At 36.4% G+C, this 27,321-nt stretch overlaps 1 protein-coding gene and 1 pseudogene across 3 annotated transcripts; one reads left to right on the top strand and one right to left on the bottom strand.

Annotated features, from left to right (window-relative positions):
* Window positions 1-329: 329 nt before the first annotated feature.
* Window positions 330-3,731, top strand: LOC121248944 (alpha-ketoglutarate-dependent dioxygenase alkB homolog 6). 3 transcript variants are annotated; one of them, XM_041147568.1, is made up of 8 exons: window positions 330-440; window positions 944-1,082; window positions 1,188-1,248; window positions 1,337-1,375; window positions 2,379-2,491; window positions 2,813-3,053; window positions 3,142-3,188; window positions 3,352-3,731. In XM_041147568.1, exons 2-8 carry the CDS (start codon window positions 975-977, stop codon window positions 3,526-3,528), a joined length of 786 nt encoding a protein of 261 aa, XP_041003502.1. In that variant the 5' UTR covers window positions 330-440; window positions 944-974; the 3' UTR covers window positions 3,529-3,731. The 3 variants fall into 3 exon arrangements, with proteins under 3 accessions (XP_041003502.1, XP_041003501.1, XP_041003503.1); XM_041147567.1 differs by having other exon boundaries at window positions 1,331-1,375; XM_041147569.1 differs by lacking the exon at window positions 330-440 and having other exon boundaries at window positions 1,042-1,092; window positions 1,177-1,248; window positions 1,331-1,375.
* A 385-nt stretch (window positions 3,732-4,116) lies between these two features.
* Window positions 4,117-11,188, bottom strand: LOC121248943 (annotated as a pseudogene).
* Window positions 11,189-27,321: the final 16,133 nt, after the last annotated feature.

The following is a 27,321-nucleotide window of genomic DNA, read 5'->3' as shown; positions in this document are numbered from 1 at the left end:
GTGCCTAGTTTCGGTAATTACTATTCATTATTTTATCATTATTTTTTATCTATTTTTTATTACTATTCATTACTATTCAATATTCTATCATTACTTTTTATTTCTATTCATAAAATACTTAAAAATACCTCACTACTTAAACGCAAACATATATTTACTATCATTATCAAGAGGAATCTTTTTTGTTAGAAAGGGTTTTAATTTTAATTTCTAATTTTCTAATAACTGGGCCGAAATATTCATCCGGGCTCCTCCCCATTGGATTTAGGGCCATTATCTTGTACTTTCTTAAGCCACTTTTGAGCCTGACGGAACGGTCTCTATATAGTGTACTGAAGCGTTGGACCCAAACCCAAGTGCTGGATTTCCAGTGAAGGGGGGCATATGAATAGACATTTTTTCACTAGCAAAAAGAAAACCAGTTCATAAGAGTTTTGCAGGTACGAACCAATTTTCTTCTTTAATTTCTAATGCTTACGAGGAGGTGACTTTTCTCTTCTTAATTCGTCAGAAGTCTCCGGTATTTTTATTCGTGTATAAGTAATATGTATGCAGTATCTCTAGAATTGTGCATCAATGTAAAAGAGCTGGGTTTGCCGTCATTTTGTTTATGCGTTGAGTTTGCCTCCCTGCGTTGAACTGCATAGACAAAGCAATTATCTTTACTACTGAAATCATTTGGGTCTTTTCTGCATATTGGAGTTTTACATATTCAAAGCGAAACACCAACCCTTGAATTTTATAAGGTTTAGCGTTCGACCGTGTAAGATTTAGCTCACTTGGTTAGCATTGTATTTTCTGTCCATGATTCTTCGAGGATATGCATCCTTTAAAATTTCATCAGCTTTTACTTGATCTTGCTCCTTTTTTTTCTTAAAAGGAAAAAAGAAAAAACTTTAACAATAGATTTTTTAATCTTTTGTTTTGTTTCTTTACACATCAGTAAAATTTGGGACGTGGGTAATCACTGAGCAATGGAAGCAAAAGAGACTCTGAAAAACTTCAAAGTTGGGTCTCTGCCCACCGTAATGTACATTCCGGACTTCATCACCGAGACGGAACAAACCATGCTCCTAAGTAATGTAAAAATCCCATCTTTATCTTACATTTGCTATGTTCTACATTCCCAAAGTTTAGCTTCCTTTTGTTAGTTCACGATTGCATCTTGCTTCACCTATGCTTTATAGGTTTATGGCGCCTCTATGTCAAAGTGGAAGTCTTTGAAGAATAGGAGGCTGCAAAATTGGGGTATGTTGGCATTTCATACATTGAAATCTTCTTGTTTATTTCGTTCTTATTGATTGAGGTTTGTTATCTGGTCCATGCTCACTGCCAGGTGGTGTTGTCCATGAAAAGGGTCTTCTGCCACAAGATCGTAAGTTGGAAAATACTGTGATTTATTGCGTTTTCTTAGCCTGTATTGCATCAGACAATTATATTTTCTGTCTGATATTGAGTGTGGTGTGAAAAACTGTAGTGCATGGTGCACATTACAGAGGCTTCAGGCATGCGTAGGGTTGTTTGGACATTCCATAGGATTTGAGTTGTGTTCATCAAGTATAACTAGTAGCACTTGGAATATCTGTGTTTTATGCTTTAGAAGTGTCAATGCAAATGTGCGTCTTTCAAACTTGCTTTCCCAACCCTCTAGGGACATCAAAACAACCCGAAATATTCCATTTGGCCTGTGCGTTTAAAGTAATTGTAAAATTAGTATATGATGTTTCTCAGGCCTATCTCTATTAATAATATTATTGATTACTTGTAAAAAAAAAAAATGTTTCTCAGGCCACTTTGTTAGAAAGTAGTGTATTATATTAAGTAGTTATTTTTGCTTGATTGGTCCAAGTTTAGTTAACCAATTGTTACCTGACTAAATTGGGAAAATGTAAAGGATTACGTTGGTAATTTATGGAACAGACAAGTGGGAATCCTGCTGTTGTTTTGGAAAAATATTGAATAATTTGCACATTTTGAGCTGAGTACGTACAATTGAGGCAAGAAGAAATTTTTGCCTATTAGATTTGTTTGCAGAAATGATAAAAGCTTGGGCACATGAAAGGAAACTATGTGCTGAGGAATATGAATCATGATTTACCAGATTAGGAAAAAGTAGAATTTACATGAAGGAAATGATATGTGGATTTGTGTATGGCTTTCTTTGTTCTAAGAAACATACCGTGGAATGCAGAAAAGAAAGAGAGGAAAAAAAAACTAGAAGCAGAAGCTTGATAAATTGTTATAGCGAGGACTGAAACATGATGCACATATCACTCTTCTTGATATTAGCTTTTTCGTCTGTTGAAAATTATTGAAGTACATCACTGATAAAGGTAGCAAGATGCAAAAATGACCCTCTCTCTCACTCTTTCTTGCAGTGCCTCCCTGGCTAACAAAGATTACAGAAAAGATATATGAAGAATCAGGGATGTTCCCCTCAGCGATTAATCATGTGCTTATCAATGAATACCTTCCTAACCAAGGCATAATGGTTGGCACAGAATCCCTATTAGTTCATTTATAGTCATTCATTCAAAATTTATTTCTTCCTTAGTTCAATTATAATAATTTATAGTCCTTCCGTCATAGTTTGTTTTGTTCATATTCTCAAGTCTTTAACCTCAACTTTGTAGTACAATTATAGTGATGATGTGTTACATTTGAGAACTTTATTGCTTCATGTTTACAACTACCATTTGATATGTTGAATGCATTCACATGATATGTGAATTTATAAAGTACTTTGCTACAACATTTTGCGGCATAATGGTTGTAAACCCCCACCTTATCTGCATGATTGTCTGGCATACAGCCACACCAGGATGGGCCTGCTTACTTTCCAGTTGTAGCAATTCTGTCACTAGGATCATCTGTTGTCATGGACTTCACTCCCCATTCAAGATTGAGCCTCTGCACAAATGATGTTAAGGATGATAATTCTAATGGAGCAACTTCTGACATTGAGAAAGATGAATGCCTAGATGATCACCACCCTTTTTCTGTCCTATTGATGCCTCGCAGTTTACTGATATTCAAGGATGAGGCATATTCAGGTCAGTGTTTTTGGTTGCCTTTTGCCTGTGTCTATTTAGGCTTTTCCTAATTACTAAAACTTTGAAAATATTGTGCTAATGGTTCCAGATTACTTGCACGGAATAAAAGATAGTGAAGTACAACAATATACTGGGGTAAGATTATGAGACGGGTGGATTTGACTCGGTCAAATGAGAATGGCATGAGACAGACATAACATTTTGCTTTCAAATGCAATTTATGATTCAACTTGGAACTTATTTCTGTATGAACTGACATGTCCATTATGGATTGTGTCCTCGCATTCTTCTCTTTCAGGCTGTAAATGAATTTGAAGCTCTGAAACATTCTATAGAAGATCAGCCACAATTAGCCGAGGGAGGTGTTGAAATAATCAGAACTCAAGATCTTCGGACCATCCATAGAACTACCACCAGAATCTCATTGACATGTCGATTAGTATTGAAGGTTCACAAAAAATTGTTCAAATTTTAGATAACTTTTTAAAAACATAAATAGGTCCGCCCATCTAATTCAAAGTGAAAGTGCAACCTAGATGTTTTCCTTCTGTAAGAGTTATATACAATCATCTGGTTTGGAAAGGTTGCAGGCATTTCATGGAGTAAATTACAGGATGTATATTTTGATCTCATTGTTGACATTACAGCAGTGTTTGTGAAAGCCATTTTCTACAGTTACCATTTTTTCCAATGTATAATGCGCCATAATTTTGGTTATATTCTATTTTAACCGACAGCTTTGACATATGACTTCTAACAAATATGCTCGATCCACGGCTTCTTGCATTTTTTCACGTTTTGTTTTCTCTTGAATATTTTTTATACGTAAAACTTTATTTGCAAGTCGGTGTTAAAAAAAAAACAAACTTTCCATACCATTAACATGACATGATTTGCTTTGTAAATGGTATGTTCTCCACTCTGATTTGCAAGTAAACATCAAATGTTTCTTTTATATACACGTATTCACCAATAAACTATACTCTTGCTTACAAATCAGACAGATTTATCTTCATGGCTTGGTTTCCCCACTTCCGTTATCTTATCACATCATCCTAAAATGTTGACAATGTAATTTGAGAGCACGTTTCATTGCCTAGATAAGGCAAATAAATATGGTACTAGTTATACCTCAAAATAAATGCATAACCAGGAAACAAAGATGAAAATAAGTGCTGATCACGAAATCCTCGGATGTTGATTTAAAGTCAAAATAGCTCCATAAAACAGAGGTTACAATTAACAATAAATATGATTCACCTAGAGTTGTTTGTTTTCTGCTTGGCCTTCTCAATAAGGGGCTTCAACTGCTTCTTTTCAGCAAGAATCTTGAGGAAGTTGAACAAAAAAGGGATATAATTGTGCTTCCTGCGAATATTTTCTGTTCTCCATTTCCTGAACTTTTCCTCCTCTATTAAAATCTTCTCAGTAGCAGCTTCTATTCCAGCATTCACTTCCGAGAGAGATTTGTTTAACGCTTCAACATTCCTATTGCCCACCAGGCTGTAGGGCAGCCAGTTGCTGCAAGATACGCTCTCTCCTCTTCTCGAGCTCCTTCAGTTCTGCAGTATACATCTCTTTCCAATTCTTGATGACTGCCATGAGATTGAATCTTATCTCATTCTGGGAATACCTTTCAATGCGTTCCTGGATCACCGGTTGCACCATTGACAGCCAATCCACGTCGCCTTGCCCACCAGAGCACCGACCAAGGCTGATGGGTCCGTCCTTTAATCCGTCAAGTTCATACAGAACCCCCATCAACAGGTAAGTAGCTTATAAAATGGTACACATCATCATCTTTGCTGGCAGCCTTCTGCTCCTCTGGAACAAAAAAGGCCTTGCGAAACTATTATGGGCTGTCCGTATAGCTTCACTATTATTGATTGCTAAACCTTTGAGCTCTGGTGGAAAATTCTTGGTGAATTCTTTCAACTTCGACAACTCGGGGCCAATGTCAATATCGGGACAGTTCATGAGGATAGACAAGATAGCTTGCGTTGCACAAGCATTATTGATAACCTACGAGTGATCAAAAGAAGCTTAAGACAAGGAAAAGTTGCACATTCAATCCTGGGCAAAACTGAACCTCAGGGAAACTTACCTGACTGGCAAAAAACAAGTTAGGGTTTGGATCCTTGATTACAACACGGTCATCCTTTTCCCCTGGACGCCATTTGAAAAGAAAAATCAACCCATATACAGGCCTGTAATTTAAAGGGAAAAACCACCAAATATAAAGAGCAAAATCTTCAGATGCATATATTACAGTGAACATGTGGGTCCACCATAAGGGATCAAAAGAAAGGTCATTGGGGTAGTATAAATATGGTAGAACTAACCTAAAATTATTCAGAGAATCAAGGTCCAATGAATACAACTCCTCCACCTAAGAAGACACATCAAGGCATCATCCTCAAATAGATAAAAATAACAAAAATAATGAGAAAAAATAAGAAGCTGGGGGCAAATTAGTGAACTCACAGTTAACAAACATGAATTATAAAATGAAATGATGATCTGCATTGAAATGTGCAATCGGCATTCGAACTAACCATTTCCTTTCTACCCTTATTATCTATACTATTATTCTTTGAGGCCAAGCATTGAGTTAACATCATGCTTCCAACTCATTGTCACAATTAATGGCAAATAGCAAATCACCATCACAGAATATTCAAATTGGCATTCCAAATATAGCCCCCAACTACAACTTTTTCTTTGGTATCTATGCTATCATATTAAGCCAAGGACCAAGCAAGTTCCATGCTTCCAACTTGTTGATCCAAGACATGGAAAATACCCAAGTCACCATCAACTTTTTACTCCTTATTTAATAAAAAGAAGTTGATGATAAAACAAGGGTCGTGCTACACCCACCGAGGGTGTAGCTGGAGACATTCTCCTGATAAGGCCATTTGGCCTTTCTTTTCATACAATTTTTTATACCCTTAAACATTTAAAAAAAAAAAAATACAACACCATTAAAAAAACACTTCCTTAATCACTAAGTAAAAAAAAAAAAAAAATGAATTGGGAAAATGTCTCAGGGACCACCTCTCGGCGGCCCAAGCATTTTCCATAAACAATCATTTCACTCAAATTTCTTTATCTTGCTCTCTTAAAATTTTCCAGCCCTAACTTACCTACCCAAGCTGATTACTGTACGGTGCTAGATAATAATAAAAATTGTATAAACAAGATGTACAAGCTGTAATCCAGAAAAAAGAAGACCCAGACATATAAAGAACTCATAGCCTAACATGAACATATATATATATATATAGAGAGAGAGAGAGAGAGAGAGAAAGAGAGAGAGAGTAAAACACAATCACTGGAACAAGCGGGTCAAGATGAACACCGATTTTAATGCATGCTTATATGAAGCATCAGAGATTTCCTTGAGAAGTAAGAAATGGGAACAAATTGATAAATTCCTTCATCCAAAACTATGTACAATTTTTTTTTTTTATTGGCACCGGGTGTCCGGAACAACGTTTCGACTAATCCCGTGGGTGCACAGGCCCTCGCCAAGGAGTTTCCCGCAAGTGCACCTCGGGTAATTCAAGGAGAAAATTCCCCAATCCGATAGCCCTAGAAATTGTTTGCACCCAAGGGGATTTGAACCTTAAACCTAGAGGGAGCACACCCCTAAGCCCAAAGCCTTTACCACTTGAGCCAACCCCTAGGGGTTCCAAAACTATGTATAAATGAGGAGACAAAGTTTCAACTGACCCAGTAGGTAATAGTGACAGTACCAACTGCAATGACATGCTATGCAGTGGTGTCAGTAACATTAAAGGCCAAGGCTTCCTATAGATATAAGAAAAAAAAAATAGAAGTTATAAAAGAGGAAACATAAGAATGCTGTTCAGCATTTTTTTTTTCTTTTTTAATGTCAGGAAACCTCTCCAAGGCAGGGCCCTTCAGACCCACCCCTGCAGAGTAAACCCCGATCCCGTGCACTGCACCCTCAGAAGTTTCTCTACACGCAACTGGTTAAATTGCTGGCTTTTGACTAGGGGGTGTGGCCCTAAAGGATTGTTTGCACCCATGAGGTGTTGAACCTTGGACCTTGAAGAGAGTGATACCCCAAGACCAAGGCCTTCACCACTTGGGCCAGCCCCTTGGGGAGTGATACCCTTGCTAAAAACACATGATATGAGCTTATGAGGCATCTCATCCAAGAAGCTTTGCTTGGAAGGGGCCCTGGGGTACTACATGTGAGCCTCACAAACATTCAGTCTCAAGGCAAGCATAGCCATGGTTTTAAAAACACCAAGAGGTATGCTAGGCTCTTGTTTTCTTTTCTGTAGTAGGGAAAAGAGAGGGAGTGGTCCTGGTGATGATGATGATGAATGGCATCGTTATAGAAGTACAATGGTGATGGAGGAAGTGCCATGCTGGTAGTGAATAGATAACTTCAAAGTGAGATTTATGAATCGCTCTTTAGTAGGGATCTGAACTGAGATTCTGGCTCTCTGGTTCCTCAAAATTCTGAGGATTATTAAATTTTAATTTTCTTGATAAGTAAAAGAAATTTTATTAATAAAATAGAAAATAGGCGTAGCCCCAAATACATAGGTTGTTTACAAGAGAGGTATGTTGAGTCTGTTAAAGTCTAGCAATTGCCCATGACATTAGTGTGTCGAAGAAGAAGTCTGTTATTGTTGAAACCCAAAGAAGAAGAAAGAAGCGTCAAGGATTATTAAAGTTATTCTCCAATTGCTTATGAAAGGAGCTATTCATACAGAACCCCCAATTATTTAGAATCCAAATTTGATTGTTGAAGCCCTTTCCAAATGCTCTGTTACCGTTCCTTTACAAAGAAACGGCCAAGATGCAAACAGGATTAATGTCCATACCATGTCCTTTCTTATTCAAGACCTTGATTATCTAAGACAAATGAACATCCTCCTTACTCACCACTGGAGCAGCTCAAAAATCCTCTTTAGGTGGAGAGAGCTTCTGTGAAGGTGAAAGGCAATAAAACAAGTGGTGATTCATACTCATGTTTGAACAATGACACCCTATCAGGCAACATGGGATAGAATCAATTCAACTATTTGGTAAGAACTGGTGGACACCCCCATAGAAAAGCAAAAAATAGAATAATAAACATTATCTTGAAGGTATTGCCCCAGAAGGCGTTTTAACCTCTGCCAAATATCTAACCCCCGAGGTGAACTTTTCCATTCCATTAGAGAACATTTCACTGCATAGTGCCAATTTATATCAATTTTTTCTGCCACATAAATCCTATTCAATTTTCCATTCTTGAAATCCGCATACAATGAATTATTACTCAAAAATAGGCAGTACCACAGCAGGGTGGTAAATCAATTTGGACACTCGGTGAGATGAGCTTGCCAGGAAATTAATACCTTTTATTGCCTCTAGATAATTGAGCTATAACCAAAGATATCATAGAAATGCAAAAAACTTACCTGTACACCTTTTACTTGCATCTGCTGAATAAGTTCTGTAAAAACACCTGGAATACGAGTGGAGAATTTACACAACAAAGTTCCCACTAAAAAAAAAAAAAAAAAAAAAACCTTATGTACATACAATAAGAGATACCATTTGAAAGCTAGCATATGACAGATAATATAAATATATGTAATATATGGCAGTTCTATGAAACAATACATCATTCATAGAATTCAAATACTTTTATATCACAAAAGAGAGTCCACCTCTGAATTCCTAGATATTGGCACCTTTTATGCAGCTATGCTTTGAATTTGTAGTGACCTTACTATTGAGCCAATGAAGGAGGGCTTGAATTGTAGCAATATAGAACAAACAATTACATGTTCTTTTAGCAAGCAACTTTTACGCATGCGTTGATTTTGGATTATTCTTTTACTTGACTTTGGATTTACCTGAGCTATTGGACCAATTACAGAAGGCTTGACTTGTACCAACATAGAACACAACAATTACATATTATTGCAGTAACAAAAAGAATAAAGGAAAGCGAAATCAAAGAAGAATTCCCAAAATTAAAGGCTCAAGTGAAGCATAAACAATAGCACCTTAAAAAATTACACACTTGCCTTTCCAAGCAGGGATAATTCTACTTGAAAAGAAAGCAAGGGTTAACTTTCTGTTTGGTTCTTTAGCTCTTTGATAACTTATTCATTCATTATCCACACCCATTACTAATCAGCATGTACGAAGCAAAGGAATCAACTCCCACACATGATTAGAAGTCAGCCATATGCCATCTAAAATGATGCATGTCTCAACATTAACTTAACCACACACAAATTCAACGCCAACTTTATAGCTCAAATATTGGATCTCTATCCAAGTAACAAGAAACTCCTGAGTCTAGACATCCATCAAATATAGAGTCCAAAGTAGACATGGCTTGAGTATTGAAGGAGAAATAAATCATCGAATTATTCTACAGGGATGAGGGAACATGTGGAAAGGTGTTGTGTAGTTCATGAAGAAAATAAAACAACAATAATTATTTACCATAACTTTAATTCAGCAAGATTAAGCTTATTTCAATTCGATAAATTGATTCTTTTTCATTTGAAAAGAATCTTAGAATGAAAAATTTCATGCAAAGTCTCTAAAAAAATAAAGAAAATATTATGTGATATTCAAAGCATACCAGGATCAGACTCAATTGTGCACCAAGACATGACTGGATATCTATCAGCTGCAACAACAAAATAAATAATTTGGCCATCAAGAGAACCTCAAGTAATTCTATTTTTATTCTTACAAATGATTGCATCATTAAAAAACTATAACATAATGCAACCGTACCATGCACAGGAGAACAAAAGATGCTTATATCATGTGGGCAAATATCATTTTTTTTGTTAGTAACAATGGAAAATATCTTATAAAAAACAATACAGACTCCGACTAGATCTGAGAACTCCCGAAATGATAGCAATACAGACTCCGACTAGATCTGAGAACTCCCGAAATGATAGCAAAGTGAAACCACCAACGATCCTAATTCAACTGTAACAAGGTCTCAGAAATAAACAAAAGATCATCTGAGTATGATGTCACTTTTAGAAAAATCAGAAGACTAAGGTTTGATGCATTCATGATCAAGGACTAAGACTGCAGGGTGACCACAGCCAAGAATAAATAGTCCTTTAAGAGCCTTGTACGTAGTCCCTTCCCTATCTAATTATATAAAACTCAGGTTTGAGGTCTCCCTTGGGTCTTTACAACCCTGAAACTCGTAATTTTAATGTCCGACTAAAAAAAACTATCTGCAGTCTTTTTGTTGACTCGAGAATCTTCCCATTCTTCCTATCTTTGCATCAAATGAACAGAAAGGTGACATCTTTCTACTGCATCATGAGATTTAAGCTCTTGCTTCCTCCTCTTTTCATATCATGTAAAAGTTTCCTAGATTGGAAGCAAAAAAAGGTCAAAAGAAAGGAAAAGAAATATCTTCAAACATTGTGTGCAAAGGGCTAAGAGTTTATATTCCCGAGGTTAATTGAGCAATATTTCATTATTAAGTGTAACAAAATAAGCCACGGGATTCTGGAGCAATGGAAAATTAGATGTAGAAGGAAAAAGAAACTTGATAAAGTCAGTGGACGAAGCCGAAGAGCGGGGTGTACGATAACATCACCAGCAGTAGCGCAATCGGGAAGAGTAGCTTCCCGTGCAGTAAGAAAGAGGAAGAAAGAGTTGCCCAATTTCGGCAAATTTGGGGTTTAGGGTCCTGGTTCCTAATTTGTGAGAAGAGGGCAAACTGCCACTGGAACTCAGTCAAAATAGTCATAAGCATGCAAAAGAAGTTATCCAATGTAGAACCATAAGCACGGACTGTTGAAATCACATCAAAATATCAGAACTTGATTACCAATAGATACGACTCATAACTCAACGAAAGATGAAATTGAATCATAAAGGAATAAGCACGGCCACAGAAGCCAGAGAGTAGGGGAGGAAGTGAACCTATGAGGGTATCGATCGAAGGAGGGAGGAGGAGAGATTTACAGCGTTGTTGTCGAATCCTCCTCGAGGCTCTACCTCTGGTTTGATTGCTAAAATCCCAAAGCCCTTGCGGTTCGTTATTTGGAATCACTGAAATTGGGTCTTCTAATTCTGGATCCGGACTGCGTTTTGTCCGACTCCAAATTTCTCTTCAATTGGGGGGGCCCATATCCCGAGTTCAAAATCTTTTAGGTTGTTAAAATATTCGGGCTCCGCAGTATTATTGGGTCCTTGTTGGAGTCATTTGGGCTTCAATGGTCCATGTAAGTTAAATGTCTATATAAAAAAAAAAATTGAATAATGCTAGATATAGTTAAGGGTCTTGTAAGCGCTAAATATTCATTTTAAAAAAGAGTAAGATCTATTATTAAAAAATTATTTTTTTCATGTAAATTTCATATTTATTCATTTTTTTCAAAATGAGTGTGCGACGTTTGCGCATACTATAACTGCAAATATCATTTCTCTATCAAAATAATCTCAAAAATATATTTTATCAAAACATCTTATCTTGAATCTCGAAACAAATATATTCAAAAAACAACTTTCAAAGAATTGGAATAAAACCACAGAAATAGCCTTCCCAGACATATTTCCAGTGGGCTCCACCATTTTCTAAACTCTATTAAAACGCATCTAAAGAAATTCTTTCTCCAAACATATTTTTAATGAATGGTAGGTAAATAGTAAAAGAAATTTTACATATAATCGTGAAATGCGTAAACGCCGTGTAATCATTTTAAAAAAGAATAAAGTCTACTATTAAAAAATTAATTTTTTTCATATGAATCTCATGTTTTATTCATTTTTTTCAAAATGATTATACAATTCACAGTTACAAATATATTTTTTTTTACAAGAATTATATATATATATATATATATATATATATATATATATATATATAAGATAACCATCACATGATGAACTGAAGAAAATGTAGGCAAGTCTTCCTCATCATATAGAGTAATATTCAATCATGTTTGGTGACCACTTCTCAACTTAATTATTGGAGGGATTCCCATAACCTCACAAACTCTATTCATCCTTGACTACTACATGTTTTGAAAAATTAAGATCCTTTGTTTCTCTTCCGCCTTACCATATACACAGATCCTATAACTGTTATATATATATATATCTTTTTCAATGATCTTTAAAAAGAATATTTATTCAAATATAGGATTATTAATGTACTTCAAGAAAACACATAAACGTCCACATGGACTAGTACCTCATGATAGTCTTAAATTACTCTCATCAAGGCAATTCTCCTTGACCACTTAATATATATGATACTTACTAGCTAGTAGTTTCAGGCTAGTGATCACTATATATATATATACGGGAAAGTCTCTAAACTGATGAGTAGTACTCCAAAATCCACTAATATTTTAAAGCTTTTAGCCAAAAAGTCTTTCAAGCACCAATATTTGACCTATTATATATATATATATATATATACACACACATATATTGGACATATTTGACCTATTTGAAGGCCGGCCGTGTTTCATGACTTCTTGACAAATGGTACCCTAAAAAACTGTTCAACTCGACAATATTCATGTGGTGGATAACTCTATACATCAACATTATTTTTGAAGATTCTCCATTGCATACAGTATATAGCATTTTTGATTGATTGGACAGAGAGAGAGAGAGTGTGTAGGGATTATTCTTGCACTTTAAAGAGATCAGTTTGGAAGAATTCAAGAGGGTACTGATGATCATCATGTTGTTAGCTAGCTTTTTCAAAATATTATCTTTAATTCATTCAACGTGTGGGTGGAAGAGATCAGTACTACTGTAATCTTCAAGATCGAAACACTTGACCATATATATTAATTAATTAATTGGTTAATATATATATACCATTAATAATAATCCAGCGTTTACTAAACGTGATCGTGATCTTATAAATGCATGCATGATTCACAAAGACAAGAGAGATCATCAGACACACTCAGCCCACATAAAGAGCGTGCAACTCAATCAGCCAGCTAGTCCACGAGGGAATCGTGCTAACTTGATGCATGGGCGCGGGCATCTTTGTGCGTAAATTAATTAATTATAAGAAAATTATTTATTTGTGGTTAATTATTTTTTATCAAAATTGTTTTACCAAAATGAATATATTTTCGTTGTAAATAGTCATTCTTATTATAAATAATTCGTCACAAATACTCTTTTTCTTATATTGTAAGTTATAAGACGCAAGGGTATTGGACTATTTTATATATATATATATATATATAATTTATCAATTTATATATATTTATTAGATCCAAAAATAATTAGTGCATGGCTCGATGGATCGGTCAACAATTAGTAAACGACAGTACTTCGTGTATCATATGTATATATAATAAGCAACTTCCAAACAGTTTCAGTAGACCTAGATGCCTTCCAATCAGTCGACATGATGATACTTTAATCATAAATCTTATATTTTCCAAATCCATTTTGGTTGGTTCAATACCGTTAGCTGAAGCAAGACCATACTTTGTCGTAATTACCCATTTCGATCAGTCGCGCGACATACTTGCTCCATCGGGTCCGGTTGGTACGTACTCTTCCTCGATCGAGATAATAAATAGGTACTGATTTTAATTTCCCTGTCAATGTAGATATTCTGGCACAGTAATTACATGATCTCATGTTTTTTATCAACTTGATCTTTCAATATCAAGAACATATAGAAAAAAAAAACGCAAAAGAAAAATGTTAACGTCGTGTTTCATACGCTTTTGGGCCGGGTTTCAGCAACTCGGGTATTCGGGTTTTCACCTGCACACTTACACAAACACGGAGAATATTAGGAGACCTTGGTGGTAGCCAATGAGTCTTCAATGCTAAAGTCAGTATATTTCCTTAATAGTTTGTGCATAAGTTTAAAGGAATTAGAGCCCGTTCTTTGTACCTAGGGATCGGCTTTTATGCTAGGTTTCTGGTGGAGATCACCCGTCTTTGACTCTAAAGAACCTATATCATTTCTACTGTTCCTTTGTCAAAACCCTTTTAATGCGGTGTGGCTTCTGGGGTGGCATGGAGTCCGAGTAGTAGTATCATTAATGCGGAGTGACTCCCTGACTCACTTTACCCAACAGACGTTTCCTGTTAAGCCCACCCACGCCTGCTGTCAAGAGATCAAGGGTTCTTCATATTTTTCACCCACTTGTCTATGCAGGTTTAAGGGGTAGGGTGTCCTCGGGAGGTGTTAGGGTGGCAAGTCCCATCTAACTTTACTGTCCGCTTTCTCCATGCGTGGGTTACTTCGTGGGTGGGTTTCGCTCATAGGCCGAGTACTCTACAAAGGCCCACTAACTCATTTTAGGGGAGGGTCGTTGGCCCTGACCTGACTCTCTGACTTACTTCCTAGTGGCCCCTCGTGGGCTTGCCTTGTGGGCCAATAGGAGGGAAAACTCTCTTGCAAGAAGTACGGCAAAATGAAGTCAAAAGAGTAATAATGATTCCCTCAAATTCTTATTATATGGACCGTATTATGGGAGAGAGACGCATGAAGTGGATCCTACAAAATTTATTGTTGTAGATTCACTTCATATATGTATCTCTTTTCAACTTGAGACTCTCGAATTTAGACAAAAACTTAATGGGAGTTGAAGCAATTTCCAGTACTGATGCTTGCAACGTACTTAGCAGGCCAATATGCAACAAGCTAGAACAATAAGCCCGGTGGAGGATGTCTTCGATAGTATTAAGGCTAATATTGTTTCAACAATAAAGCCTAGCTCACAGGCCTCACAGCCAAAGGATTATAACAGCATCACGTAACAAACACCTGTAACATGCAGCGGCGTACCTCATTCCATTTGTAACAAACCTAGAGTCTCGAATATTCTTTCATGTACAGCCTTTTTATTTCTGGTTATAAATATGTAAACCAACACTGTAAAGTTGCAAGAAAAATGAATATAGAAGAACATATGAATACTTTTCTCTAGCATGGTATACAGAGCCTCATAGGACCAACGTCCATGGCTACTCCTTCAAACTCATCATCTCCCTCCCTCTCTAACCCTAGTTTTTCTCACACAATTTCTGTCAAATTAACTCCCGATAACTATCTATTATGGAAGGTACAACTTGTACCTTATCTTCGTGGACAGAAACTTTACAAGTTTGTCGACGGCTCATCTCTTCCTCCCAAACCAACGCTAGCCGATGGTGCTCCTAATCCTGTTTACGAAGCCTGGTTTCAGCAGGATCAGTTCGTGATGTCTGCCCTCATTTCATCCCTCTCTGAACCTATCATGGCTCAAGTTGTGGGATGCACATCTACCCGTGCCGTGTGGCTCTCTCTCGAGTCCACTTATGCTTCCGTCTCTCAAGCACGAATCATTCAAACCCAACTACAATTAGCCTCACTTAAGAAAGGAGCTGATTCTATTTCGACGTATTTCCATCGTGCCAAAACTTTGGCTGATACTATGGCTGCCGCAGGACGTCCTCTTCCAGATGCAGATTTCATCCCTTACCTTTTGGCTGGGCTCAGGCCTGATTATGATGCACTTGTCTCGTCAATTGCTACTTGGTTGGAGCCTATTCCTTCTACTGAACTTCTTGGTCATCTGCTAGCACATGAAGCTCGTATGCTTCATCACACCAATACCAGTATTTTCTCCAGTGAACCATCTGTCAACTACACTGCCAAAAATCAAACCCTCAACGTGGTCGGGGACATCGCTGGGGTCGCAACAACTCCCGTGGTCGTGGCCACTCAAATCGTGGTTGTGAGGCGCCTGCAGGTAACCATGGTCACATGCCTTATTCTTCCACTGACAGTCGTTTGGTTTGTCAGGTCTGCAACTGTCAGAGGCATTCTGCTCTTACCTGCTTGTACCGATTTAATAAGGCATATACTGCTGCCTCCCCAACTACTACCAACTTCTCATCAGACTATACCTCAGATCTCAGCTGGTATCCGGATACAGCAGCAACAAACCACATCACCAGTGACTTATCCAAATTGAATTTGCAAGCTGCTGAGTATCATGGCGAGGACACTTTACGTGTTGGTGATGGTTCCACAATACCCATCTCTCACTCTGGTTCAGCCTCTTTCTCATTTAATTCCTCTAATTTTTTGTTAAACAAAATCTTTTGTGTTCCTTCATTTAAGAAAAATCTCATCTCCGTTCGTCAATTTTGTGTCGACAATAACGTCTTCTTTGAATTTTTTGCTGATTCTTTTTGTGTCAAGGAATGCATCACGGGGAGACCTCTTCTTCACGGGACCATCCATAACGGCCTCTACTCATTTTCACCTCTCTTTATTTTCTTCTTAACCAAAAATCTCCAGATTATAGCACTTTACGTGTCTTCGGTTCTGAATGTTGGCCTCTCACTACACCTTATAACAAACTCAAATTTTCCTTCCGCTCAATATCTTGCGTCTTTTTGGGTCTCAGTCCAGCCCACAAGGGCTTCACTTGTTATAACATTTCCTCGGGCCGCTCCTACACATCTAAAGATGTTCAATTTAATGAAGACTCATTTCCCTTTGCACATGCATCAACACCTGAGCCCACTATCTCAACTCATGTGGTCCTTCCATCCCTTCCTACAAATAATCCAACGACCATGACTTCACCTCCCTCTTCCATCTTGGGCCCACATCCTTCATCTCCTTCTTCTTCTTCTTCTTCCTCTCAACCATCATCACCAGCGCAGAGTTCCCCTCGTCTGATACTCTACCACCTGCACATCAAATGGTAACACGGTCCTAAACCAGATCTCTTCAACCTCGACAGTTCACTGATGGTACCATTAGGTGGTCTCCGCCTCGTGCTCTTCTCAGTACCTGTACCACCATTCCGAAATCACCCACAAGCCTCACGGAAGCTCAAAAATACCCCGAATGGCGTGAGGCAATGACAAACGAGTTCAATGCTCTCCTAGCCAATCATACATGGACTTTAGTTCCATCCTCACAGGCCTCCAACACCGTTACATGTAAATGCGTATTTCGCACCAAACGGCTTGCTAATGGCTCCATTGAACGACGGAAAGCTCGGCTAGTCGCCAAGGGTTTTCTTCAACAATAAGGGGTTGACTTTGATGAAACGTTTAGTCCCGTAGTGAAGCCCACAACCGTGCGTTCTATCATTGCTCTTGCTGTAACTCGTCGCTGGCCAATTCGTCAATATGATGTTCAGAACGCGTTCCTTCACGGACCCCTGCATGAAACTGTGTTCATGACCCAACCCCCTGGATTTACTCATCCTCAATTCTCATCTCATGTTTGTAGGTTACATAAGGCTATCTATGGACTTCGCCAATCACCACGTGCATGGTACTCAAGGCTAAGTTGTCGTCTGGTTGATCTTGGGTTCACAATCTCTTCAGCAGATCCCTCACTATTTCTACGTAAGACCAAGTCCAGCACAATTTTTGTACTCGTCTACGTTGATGATCTGTTGATCACTGGCTCCTCAATTTCTCATATATCCGAACTCATCACCACCATGAGCACTGATTTTCCCATTACTGATCTTGGTAACCTGCATTACTTTCTTGGTGTTGAAGTGACCTCTACACCAAATGGTTTGTTTTTAACTCAGCAGAAGTATGCTCTCGATCTACTTACACAGACCAATATGCAGTTTGCTAAACCTGTAAAGACTCCCATGGACACCTCTGAAAAACTAAGTGCCTTCACAGGGAACATCTTTGAAGATCCTACACTATACCGAAGCACTGTCGGTTCACTTCAATACCTATCTTTCACAAGACCCGATTTATCTTATGCAATTAGCAAGGTGAGTCAATATATGCATGCCCCTCGTGTACCCCATTGGCAAGCAGTGAAGCGCATCTTGCGCTATCTGAAACATACTTCACAGGTCGGTTTGCAATTCTCACCATCTTCCAATCTCAATCTCATTGCGTTCTCCGACGCCGATTGGGCAGGATGTCCCGACGATTGCAGATCAACAAGTGGTTTTTGTGTCTTTTTTGGAGATAATTTAGTATCTTGGTCCTCGAAGAAACAACCTACCGTCGCCCGTTCATCAACGGAGGCCAAATTTAAAGCATTTGCTAACGCCACAAAAGAGGTCATTTGGCTCCAACATCCCTGTCGTGATTTGGATATCACCCTTACTCGTGCTCCCTTGATTTATTGTGACAATATGGGTGCGCGACTTATCTCTCTTCAAATCTAGTTTTTCATGCATGAACTAAACATGTCGAAATCGACTTTCACTTCGTACGTGATCGGGTCTTAAATAAGTCATTGCAAGTAGCTTTTATCTCCGGAAAAGATCAAGTTGCCGATGTCTTAACAAAGCCTCTCTCTGCTATGCGTTTTGCCTCATTGTGTTCAAGTCTGCACTTACAACATTTGCCGCTTGTCTTGAGGGGGGATGTTAAGGCTAATATTGTTTCAACTATAAAGCCTAGCTCACAGGCCTCACAGCCAAAGGATTATAACAGCATCACGTAACAAACACCTGCAACATGTAGCGGCGTACCTCATTCCATTTGTAACAAACCTAGAGTCTAGAATATTCTTTCATGTACAGCCTTTTTATTTCTGGTTATAAATATGTAAACCAACACTGAAAAGTTGCAAGAAAAATGAATATAGAAGAACAGAGGAATACTTTTCTCTAGCAGATAGTTAGGTTAGAGAGATTAACTTCTCTTGATAGGAAGAATTCCAGGGAGAGTCCATCTTAAAATTATACATGGCTACGTACTTATTTATAGGGATTAACTTCGGGAGCGTAATTCTAGGGGGTCTGGTACAATGAGATTGATCTTTTAGGAGTATGATTCGGTTGTGGATAGCGCTCTTCCAGTGCAAGCATCTCACTGGATTTATCTTCGTGAATCCCAATTTTAGAAGGATTCAGTTAGTTCTGGTTCTAGATCGAGTGCGACTACTGGGCTAGCTCTATCCCTGGCACCGTACGTACAGTGCATTTTATTAATTTTTATCATTTAATCGCCTTATCATTTTTAGAAGGATTTATCTTTGGGACTAAGTTTTTAGCGGCCACCCGCTATCATTTCCTCACCAGCCATGCACTCAAGTAGTTTTCTCATTAGCCGTCTCCAGCTTTTTCCCCGCCTACATGAGCAAGTATTTAGACCCAACAGGGACAAATTTGATCCGAGACAAATTAAATATTAGTTCTCGATGGGAGATACTGTGGTTAATGGGATCGACCGAGAATATATAGTACTACCGAAAAGTTGAGATGTCACGAATTCTTCGTAAGATGCTGTACTGAATTTAGTTAATTAGTGAAAAGAAGAAGAAGAAGAAGAAGAAAAGTCAACCAAGCCACAAGCTGCAAGGAGAGATTCTGAAATACGGGTACTGGGCAGTAGCACATGAATTTGATGATATTTGTGGATAATATTAAGCAAGGAGAGATCGATGGAAATACGGTGGCATATTATGTTGGAGATACGGGTTTTAGTGCGCGCGCCACTACCGACCAATGGGCATGCAGTTCATGATCATGAGTCATTCCAGGCCAGCTCCCAAAACACATAACAAAGACAGCAAGCAAGAACAAGGCAAAACACACACACAAACACACTAGCTAGCTAGGTTATGGTCCCAGATAGCACATGCATGACCAGGCTGGCCACCACTTTTAGTTTACTAAACTGATCCATTCCTTTTATATATATATATATATATATATATATATATATATATATACACCTTTTGAAATCCCTCAAAATCTTTGGCATGATATAAGGATCTCCAACCAACCTCTTGCGCTTTCTTTTCCGAAGATCTAGATCGGTGATAATATTAACAATATTTCTTGCTCACCCTCCTTTTTAGCTGCTGCTATATATATAATCCCTCATCTTAAGTTGACACTTGATCATCAGAGTGGGTGCCTTCATGTTATACGTACCAGCTTCCATATGTCAGACACCTGCATTTCCCTTTTGATTTTGGGCCATTCAACTTGACACCTTTTGACTTCATTATATATAGATAGGTCGGTTGAAGGCCGTCAAAAGATAATCAGACTTCCAAGTTTTTCCATGATTTGAAACTAAATATCATCTCTTCATGATCACTCGATCGCTAGCTCATCATCATGAAAAGGATTATTTTTAAACATTTTATTTCTACCTTTTTCGGAAAGCATTTTTATTTCCAAAATCTGGCACTTTTGCTGATCATGATCAATATCAAGGACTCTAGGACATGATTATCGGGAGCTAGCACAGAACAGGCACAAGAATTTGGAAAAATTAATATCTATTGCCAAAATGAACCCTATATAGTACAAAACAAACAGTACTATACTACTACTACTACTCCACCAGTTTTACCAGCCTGCATGCAGCTTATTAGGCAGGCACCCATGAAAACGACTCTACTGCACTACGAGAGGTGGTAATTATTAATTAAACAAATCCTTCAACACTCTAAAACAGCATTAAAATATAAAAAAAGAAATATTTATCATCTTTTGTTTCATCATGTTCTCATTATCTTATGATGTGACATTAATTGATAATAGATTTACAAATAAAATATAATAAATAATCTTCAATCATTTAATATCATATCATAAGATGATAAGAATATAATGAGAATTGAGATAACATTACTAATATATAGATGGGTACCAATTTTGATGCATGGAACGACGACGTTTCTGAGACGTAAAATATCGATCGATCATTAGAAAAGTCTTTCGCACTGCATCTTTTCAAATTAGCTGACAACCATTAATTATTAATATTCATCGACCGATCTGATCTCATAAAGTTTAATTTCTTAATTTTTATTGTAATAATTAATATTCTGATCTTTCTTCGGTATCTCATATATAGAGATTAGATTAAATTAAAATTAAAGAGCACTTTAATTATCAACATTAATGCTGAACAAAAATCGTACGGATGATGACTTGGAATATTAATACAGCTTTGACTTATTCCTCTAGCGGGTACGTACCACTTTCTTTCTTTCTTTCTTTCTTTTTTTGTGTACAAATTATGCCCTATCTAGTACCTTCAACTCGATATAATTACAAGTAGATTTCGAGAAAATGAATGGTGATCTCTTCTTTTAGGCAAAATTAAAAATGTACACTACAGACGTACTGGCCCAGTACTCCATTTGCTGCACTTTAATCACTATAATTAGCATTATTTTTAACAAAAAACTTTCACCGTTCATCAGCAGAAATCGACATGTCAAGATAAGATAGATCGAGAAAAGCAATTGAAAAAAAAAAGAAAGTTTTCGGAGATAAAGAGCACGTACGTACAGTGATATGACGACCAGTACTTCCATCTCCATACATATATATAATATTAAAATATATCAGTGCGAGGACCACCGAGAGATATTTCGATATTGTCATCCGGTAAGTGCATTTTATATTTTTTAATTATGTGATTTTTAAAAAAATATTATTTAAATCACTTCATTATTTTTTAAATATAAAATCACAATTTATTAAAATATATTTTCTTAACTATTAAAAAAAAAAAAAGTCACAATAGAACAATTCCTGAAAGAATGTCTCGGTCAACTTAGCCTTTTCCTATTGAAATAATATATGCCATTTAAAAGGGGTACTAATGCTGTAGGTCGTTGTGTTCCCACTTGAGAAGTAGGGTCCCCCTAAAAAAAAAAAAAAAAAAAAGAGAGAGAAAGGTATTTTGCAACTTGTTGATGTCCCAATATCAGACGTTGAAAAGGAGATATGCTATGCTGCCCGAGAGCATCACGCAAAACAAAAAGGATCAAACGTTTGACGTTTGACGTCATGCAAATTATTCTTTAACCAGAGTTCATTTTAAATAGAGGAAAATGCTATTTTGCTTCTCAAGTTGAATCGCTCGCTTGACAATTTTATTATTTTACTTAATACTTAAAAAAGTGATTTTAAATATATTAATATATTTTTTTTATTTTTAAAAAATATTTAAATATATTAAAAAAATAATAATAACTAACTATCATTATGAGTGGTACTGCTACTCAGACGAGAGAGTAGCACAACTCTTAGATAAAATAATAGAGGCTTTTCCACTTCCTTATTAATTATCATTGTTACAGTAGAAACCCACCATGCACTACTATATATAATTAAAGCTTCGTTTGTATCTTTAAAATGAGCTCATTTCAGTTGGTTCTATTTTAGATCTATTTTAATATCTAAACATACAACTTATAAATCATTAAATATCACTTAATTTAAAATCTCTTTACACGTGAAACTCACAATTTTTTTTAACTCAACACATCTTTACCATGTAGGACCCACAACCTTTTTTAATTTCTCATAAATACATCTAAATTTATCTTAACATTCAAGTACATCTAAATTCATCTTAACTAGACCTTACAAAACTCAATATCAACTCACTATTATTTATAAAGAACTCAACTCATCTAAATTCAGATCAACATCTAAACAAAGCCTAAGACTAATACTAGACTGCCGCCCAGCAGTGACCGCTAGACATGCGGCCTAGGCAAAACTCGTCTTTTATTTTTTTCATTTTTCTTTTCACATTTTTTTAACATCTTTAAACATTTAAAATATATATATATATATATCAATACATTAATAGTCACTTTCTTAATCAGTAAGTAAAAATAATAATAATAAAATAAATACATGAGCGGTCAAAATTAGGGGATCAAAATGAGAGGACAAAGTATATTCATATAATTAATGATTCATTAATTACCTACTTAATTAATCATTATAAAAGGCTAAAGCAAGAAAAAAACAAACTATTAATAATAATAATAATGTACAAACTATATATAATATATACCAAATTACCAATTGCAAACAGCTAGGCTATAAATTGTGTACGTATAATAAGAAATATATATATATATATATATATATATATATATACACACACACACACACACACACAACATGAGTAGTACAAATTATACGAGCAATTTGCAGTTTTGGTTGGTAGGTCTAGATCAAAAGGATTTGAAAATATACTTGACAGGGTGCGAGGCATAATTAGCAATTGGAAAATAAAATACTTGTCTCAAGCGGGAAAAGAGATTCTTATCAAAGTTGTTATCCAAGACATCCCAACATACAACATGCAAGTATTCAAGATTTCCAAAAATATTTTAATGGGGCTCAATAAATTAATGCAGAAATATTAATGGGGTCAGAAAGCTAAAAAATAGAGGATTCATTGGTGTTCTTGGTGAAAGATGAGGCAAGCTAAAGCAAGTGGTGGGCTTGGATTCAGAGATCTTGAGCAGTTTAATCTAACTATGCTAGCCAAGCAAGGATGAAGGTTGATTCAGAACCCTTCTTCTCTAACTGCAAAGGTCCTCTCAACAAAGTACTTTCCTGATGGCAATTTCTTAAAGGCTGCTCTTAACAAAAACATTTCTCTCATTTGGAGAAGTATTATGGCTGCTAAGCCTTTACTTGAGGAGGGTTTATTTTGGAATATTGGAAATGGTTGCAGTACTAAAATATGACATGACAAGTGGTTGCCATGCCCAGCATGTTTTAAAGTTCAAAGTCTAGTGAAAAATCTTGAACCGGAGGCAATTGTGGATGCTTTTATTGATCTAGTTACAAGTTCATGGAGGATGGAGCTAATCAATGAAACTTTCTCTGAAAAGAAGCTGTCACTATTAGTCAGATTCCTATTAGTCTTTGCAACAGTTCTGATAGGATTTCTTGGAGGTGTACAACAAATGACATCTTTTCTGTGAGAAGTGTTTACCACTTGCAATTCGAGATCCAACAAAGGGCTCAGGGCCAATCCTCTAACCTTGTTGGACAGAAGGAAAGATGGAATAGATTGTGGAAATTACCAGCTCATAATGCTGAGAAGCTTTTGTTGTGGAAAGCTTGGAATAATGGATTGCCTACAAATGCTAATTTGCTTAAAAAGAAGATTGTAGCAGACTCTAGCTGCCTTATTTGTTTTCAGCATGAAGAAAGTGTTGAACACGCTTTATGGGAATGTGAATATGTGAGAAATGTATGGAGCCAATGTTCTATCCAGCTACAGAAGAGAAGCATTAGGCAACAGACTTTTAGAGAGTTTATGATCAAAATGCTTGATGAATTGAATGATGAGGTATTGGCAGAGATGGTTGTGGTGGCTTGGAGAATTTGGAAGAGAAGAAATGAGGTTGTCTTTCAGCAAGAATTCATTAGTCCTAACTCTCTACTGAAACGGAACACATAAAAATTGGAGGAATTAAGGCTACTGCACTGTAAGAGCCCTGATATCCCATCGACAGAATCTACAACTTTGGTCCAACGGGAAGCTCCCCCAACAGTTATTATAAGATAAATTGGGATGCTACAGTGGATAAACAACAATGTAAAATTGGCATAATGACTGTCATCCTAGACTGGGAAGGTAAGTTAATTGCCACAATGAGAATGAAAAGATCACTCTTTCATGACCCTTACTTGGCAAGAGCATATACTGCTCTTCAGTTTTCAATACTGGCATCAAGTATTGGCTTAAAAAGGATAGTGCTTGAAGGTGATGCTCTTAAGGTTGTGAATGATATTAAGGGGAAAGGAGATAATTGGGGCCAAACTGGGTTGATCATCACAGACGTGAAGAAGATTTTGAGCAGGTTTGAGTACTGGTCTATACAACACACTAAGAGGGCTACTAGTATGTTAGCACATTGTCTTGCTAAGAAAGCTCTTGAGATTAATGATGTTCTTATTGAGCTAGAGAAAATTCCTAACTGTATCACTACTCTGATATAGAGTTTGATAGAATAAAGTTATAACTTCCTTTAAAAAAAAAAGAATAAAAAATTGTGATTTGATGCTAAGACGACCTAATTAGCTAAGTTTATCGGCAATCCGATAGATAGAGGAGAATTTGATTAGTACTATCAATAGTGGAAGAAATCCACTCCGCTTATAATATTATATTACCGTATATATAAATTCAAAGGGTAAACCAAGAAACAAAGTAGTAATATGTTGGTAATTTTATAAGAATAATGATATTCATCATCATAATTCTCATCATCTTATGATGTGGCATAGATGATAGGTTTACAAATGAATTATAATATATAATTTCTAATCATCTAATACTACATTATAAAATGATGAGATGATAATGAGAAAAATAAAGACGAATAAATTTGCTTATTATATAAAGTCCACCAATCATATATACCAAACCAATTATAAGTAGAAGCAATTAATTAAGCTACGTACAAAATCACGTGTATATGTAGTGGCTAGCTAGCTAGGAAGGTACGCGGCACTAAAGCTATATACTAGAGCATTAAATACACAATCATATGCAATACAATGGATGAGAAATTTATTATCAAGAAAAAAATAACAACAAATTAAAGTGCATGGTTTAAGAGATGATATATAGTGACTCGAGTACATAAAAATGCTGACCTTTTGATCAGATCGAGAAATATATATACAGACATACATACATATATATAGCATATTATTAATTATAAGGCCATATTTATATAATATGACTTTGATCAAGATCAATTAATGTCTGACCATATATTTAATATACATGCAATTTCTTGTTTCAAAATATAATTACACTACTAGTACTGATCCTTTTATTTTTTTTAATCTAGAAAATTAAATATTCCACATTATAAACTACTCAAATTTATAAACCTTATTTGAATTTCAAATTACATAAATAAACTTATCACTATGTCTTGTACGTTCTTAATACATTGAAGAGGACAAAGACTCAAAATAGATTTGTTACAAAGCAGTCTTAAACACACACATACTTTTACCTAACCACCACATGAATTGTCATTTTTAATCTTCTATTTAAACACAGATATTTTTTTTTTTAAGAAAATGTCATCATTCATTCATTTATTCATCAAGAGTAACTTCTATCCATGATCGGATACATTTGGAGATATTCTCATATCAACTATTTGGAGCTCCACCAATACACTACCGGATTAGTCTGAACTTCTCTATTTTTGATACTCTCTACAAAATAACGTTGAAGAGATAATAGTACTTTGCCTAAACAGAAACTTTACCTCACCCTTTACGGAAAGGAATGATTCAACCTCTACGAAAAAATCGTCCAAAAGACGAACTCATTTTTTACTTTTACAATACAATAAGGAAAAGAAGAATGAAAAATGATGGATTACAGTTTGGATCAACTTCGATAGGCGTTGACGGGTGTGGCAGTGGCGATTCCGGTGATCCTATGCTTGTGGCGAGAAGAGCTGCCGGAAGGGTGGCGCGTGAGCACCACATGCAGTTGTGAACTGCATGTCAGGACCACACGTGGTGATTTCAGCAAAACTTCCACAACCCTCTGAACGATTTTTCGGCCTAGAAGTCTTCTTGTTCTGTACGTGTCTCTCGAGAGTTGTCGAAAAATTATAGATCTGACTTTTCTTGTCTTAAAGGAAGAAAAATAAACTAAGAAATGAGGAAATGAGAAGGAGAAAGAGGAGGAGAAATGAGAAAAAGAGAGGGGGAAAGAGAAGGAAGCCGAGGCCTCCTTTAGTAAAACTTAGATCTGAAAGTTTTTTTTAGAGTGGGAGAGAGGGTTCCAAAAGGAAAAGTTTAAATTTTTACTTTAAACACATTGATATTTAAACATTAAGATAAGATAGAATGTTAAAAATAATAAATTACATATTAATTAAGTAAACGTGCGTAATGTAAATCTTCTATAAATCTTCTATGTAGAATTTATCGAGGACAGCTAGTCAGAAACATGATCGCGCGTCCTCTCCTCTCATATCGGCATATCCTATATACCCGAGAAGGTAGGGAACGTTTGGATTCCTAAGTGCAAAGAGTGCAAACTTTTGAAGAGGAAAAACATGAAACGTGGGTCCCCCACGGCCCCGCACTGACAGGAACCCTCCAAAGTAAAAGGGAGGGAGGCGGCATAGCAAGGAATATCATGCCATCAATATCAATGTACTATACTAGAAAAGAGACCTACGAAAAAAATTATTCCAATATACATATGATTGATCCGTATTAATTAAGGATATATATTGGAGTCCTGACACACAAAAAAAAAAAAAAAAAAAAAACCTAGCTATTTTAATTTAATTATAAGTCTAAAACAAATCCAAATGATCAAGTACTCCTATATATATAACCACCTTCACTTCATTCTGACGCATCCTCCTCCATGAGAACACCTTCTTAATTCCAAGCTCGTTCGATATTCTTAACCTATAATCTATTTGATCTTCCTGTTCAAGGCTCCCTCAAACGAAGAAAGATCATCAGAAGAG

This window comes from Juglans microcarpa x Juglans regia, chromosome 2D, assembly GCF_004785595.1.
Source record: "Juglans microcarpa x Juglans regia isolate MS1-56 chromosome 2D, Jm3101_v1.0, whole genome shotgun sequence".
NCBI lineage: Eukaryota > Viridiplantae > Streptophyta > Magnoliopsida > Fagales > Juglandaceae > Juglans > Juglans microcarpa x Juglans regia.
This window is presented reverse-complemented; position numbering and strand designations above follow the sequence as displayed.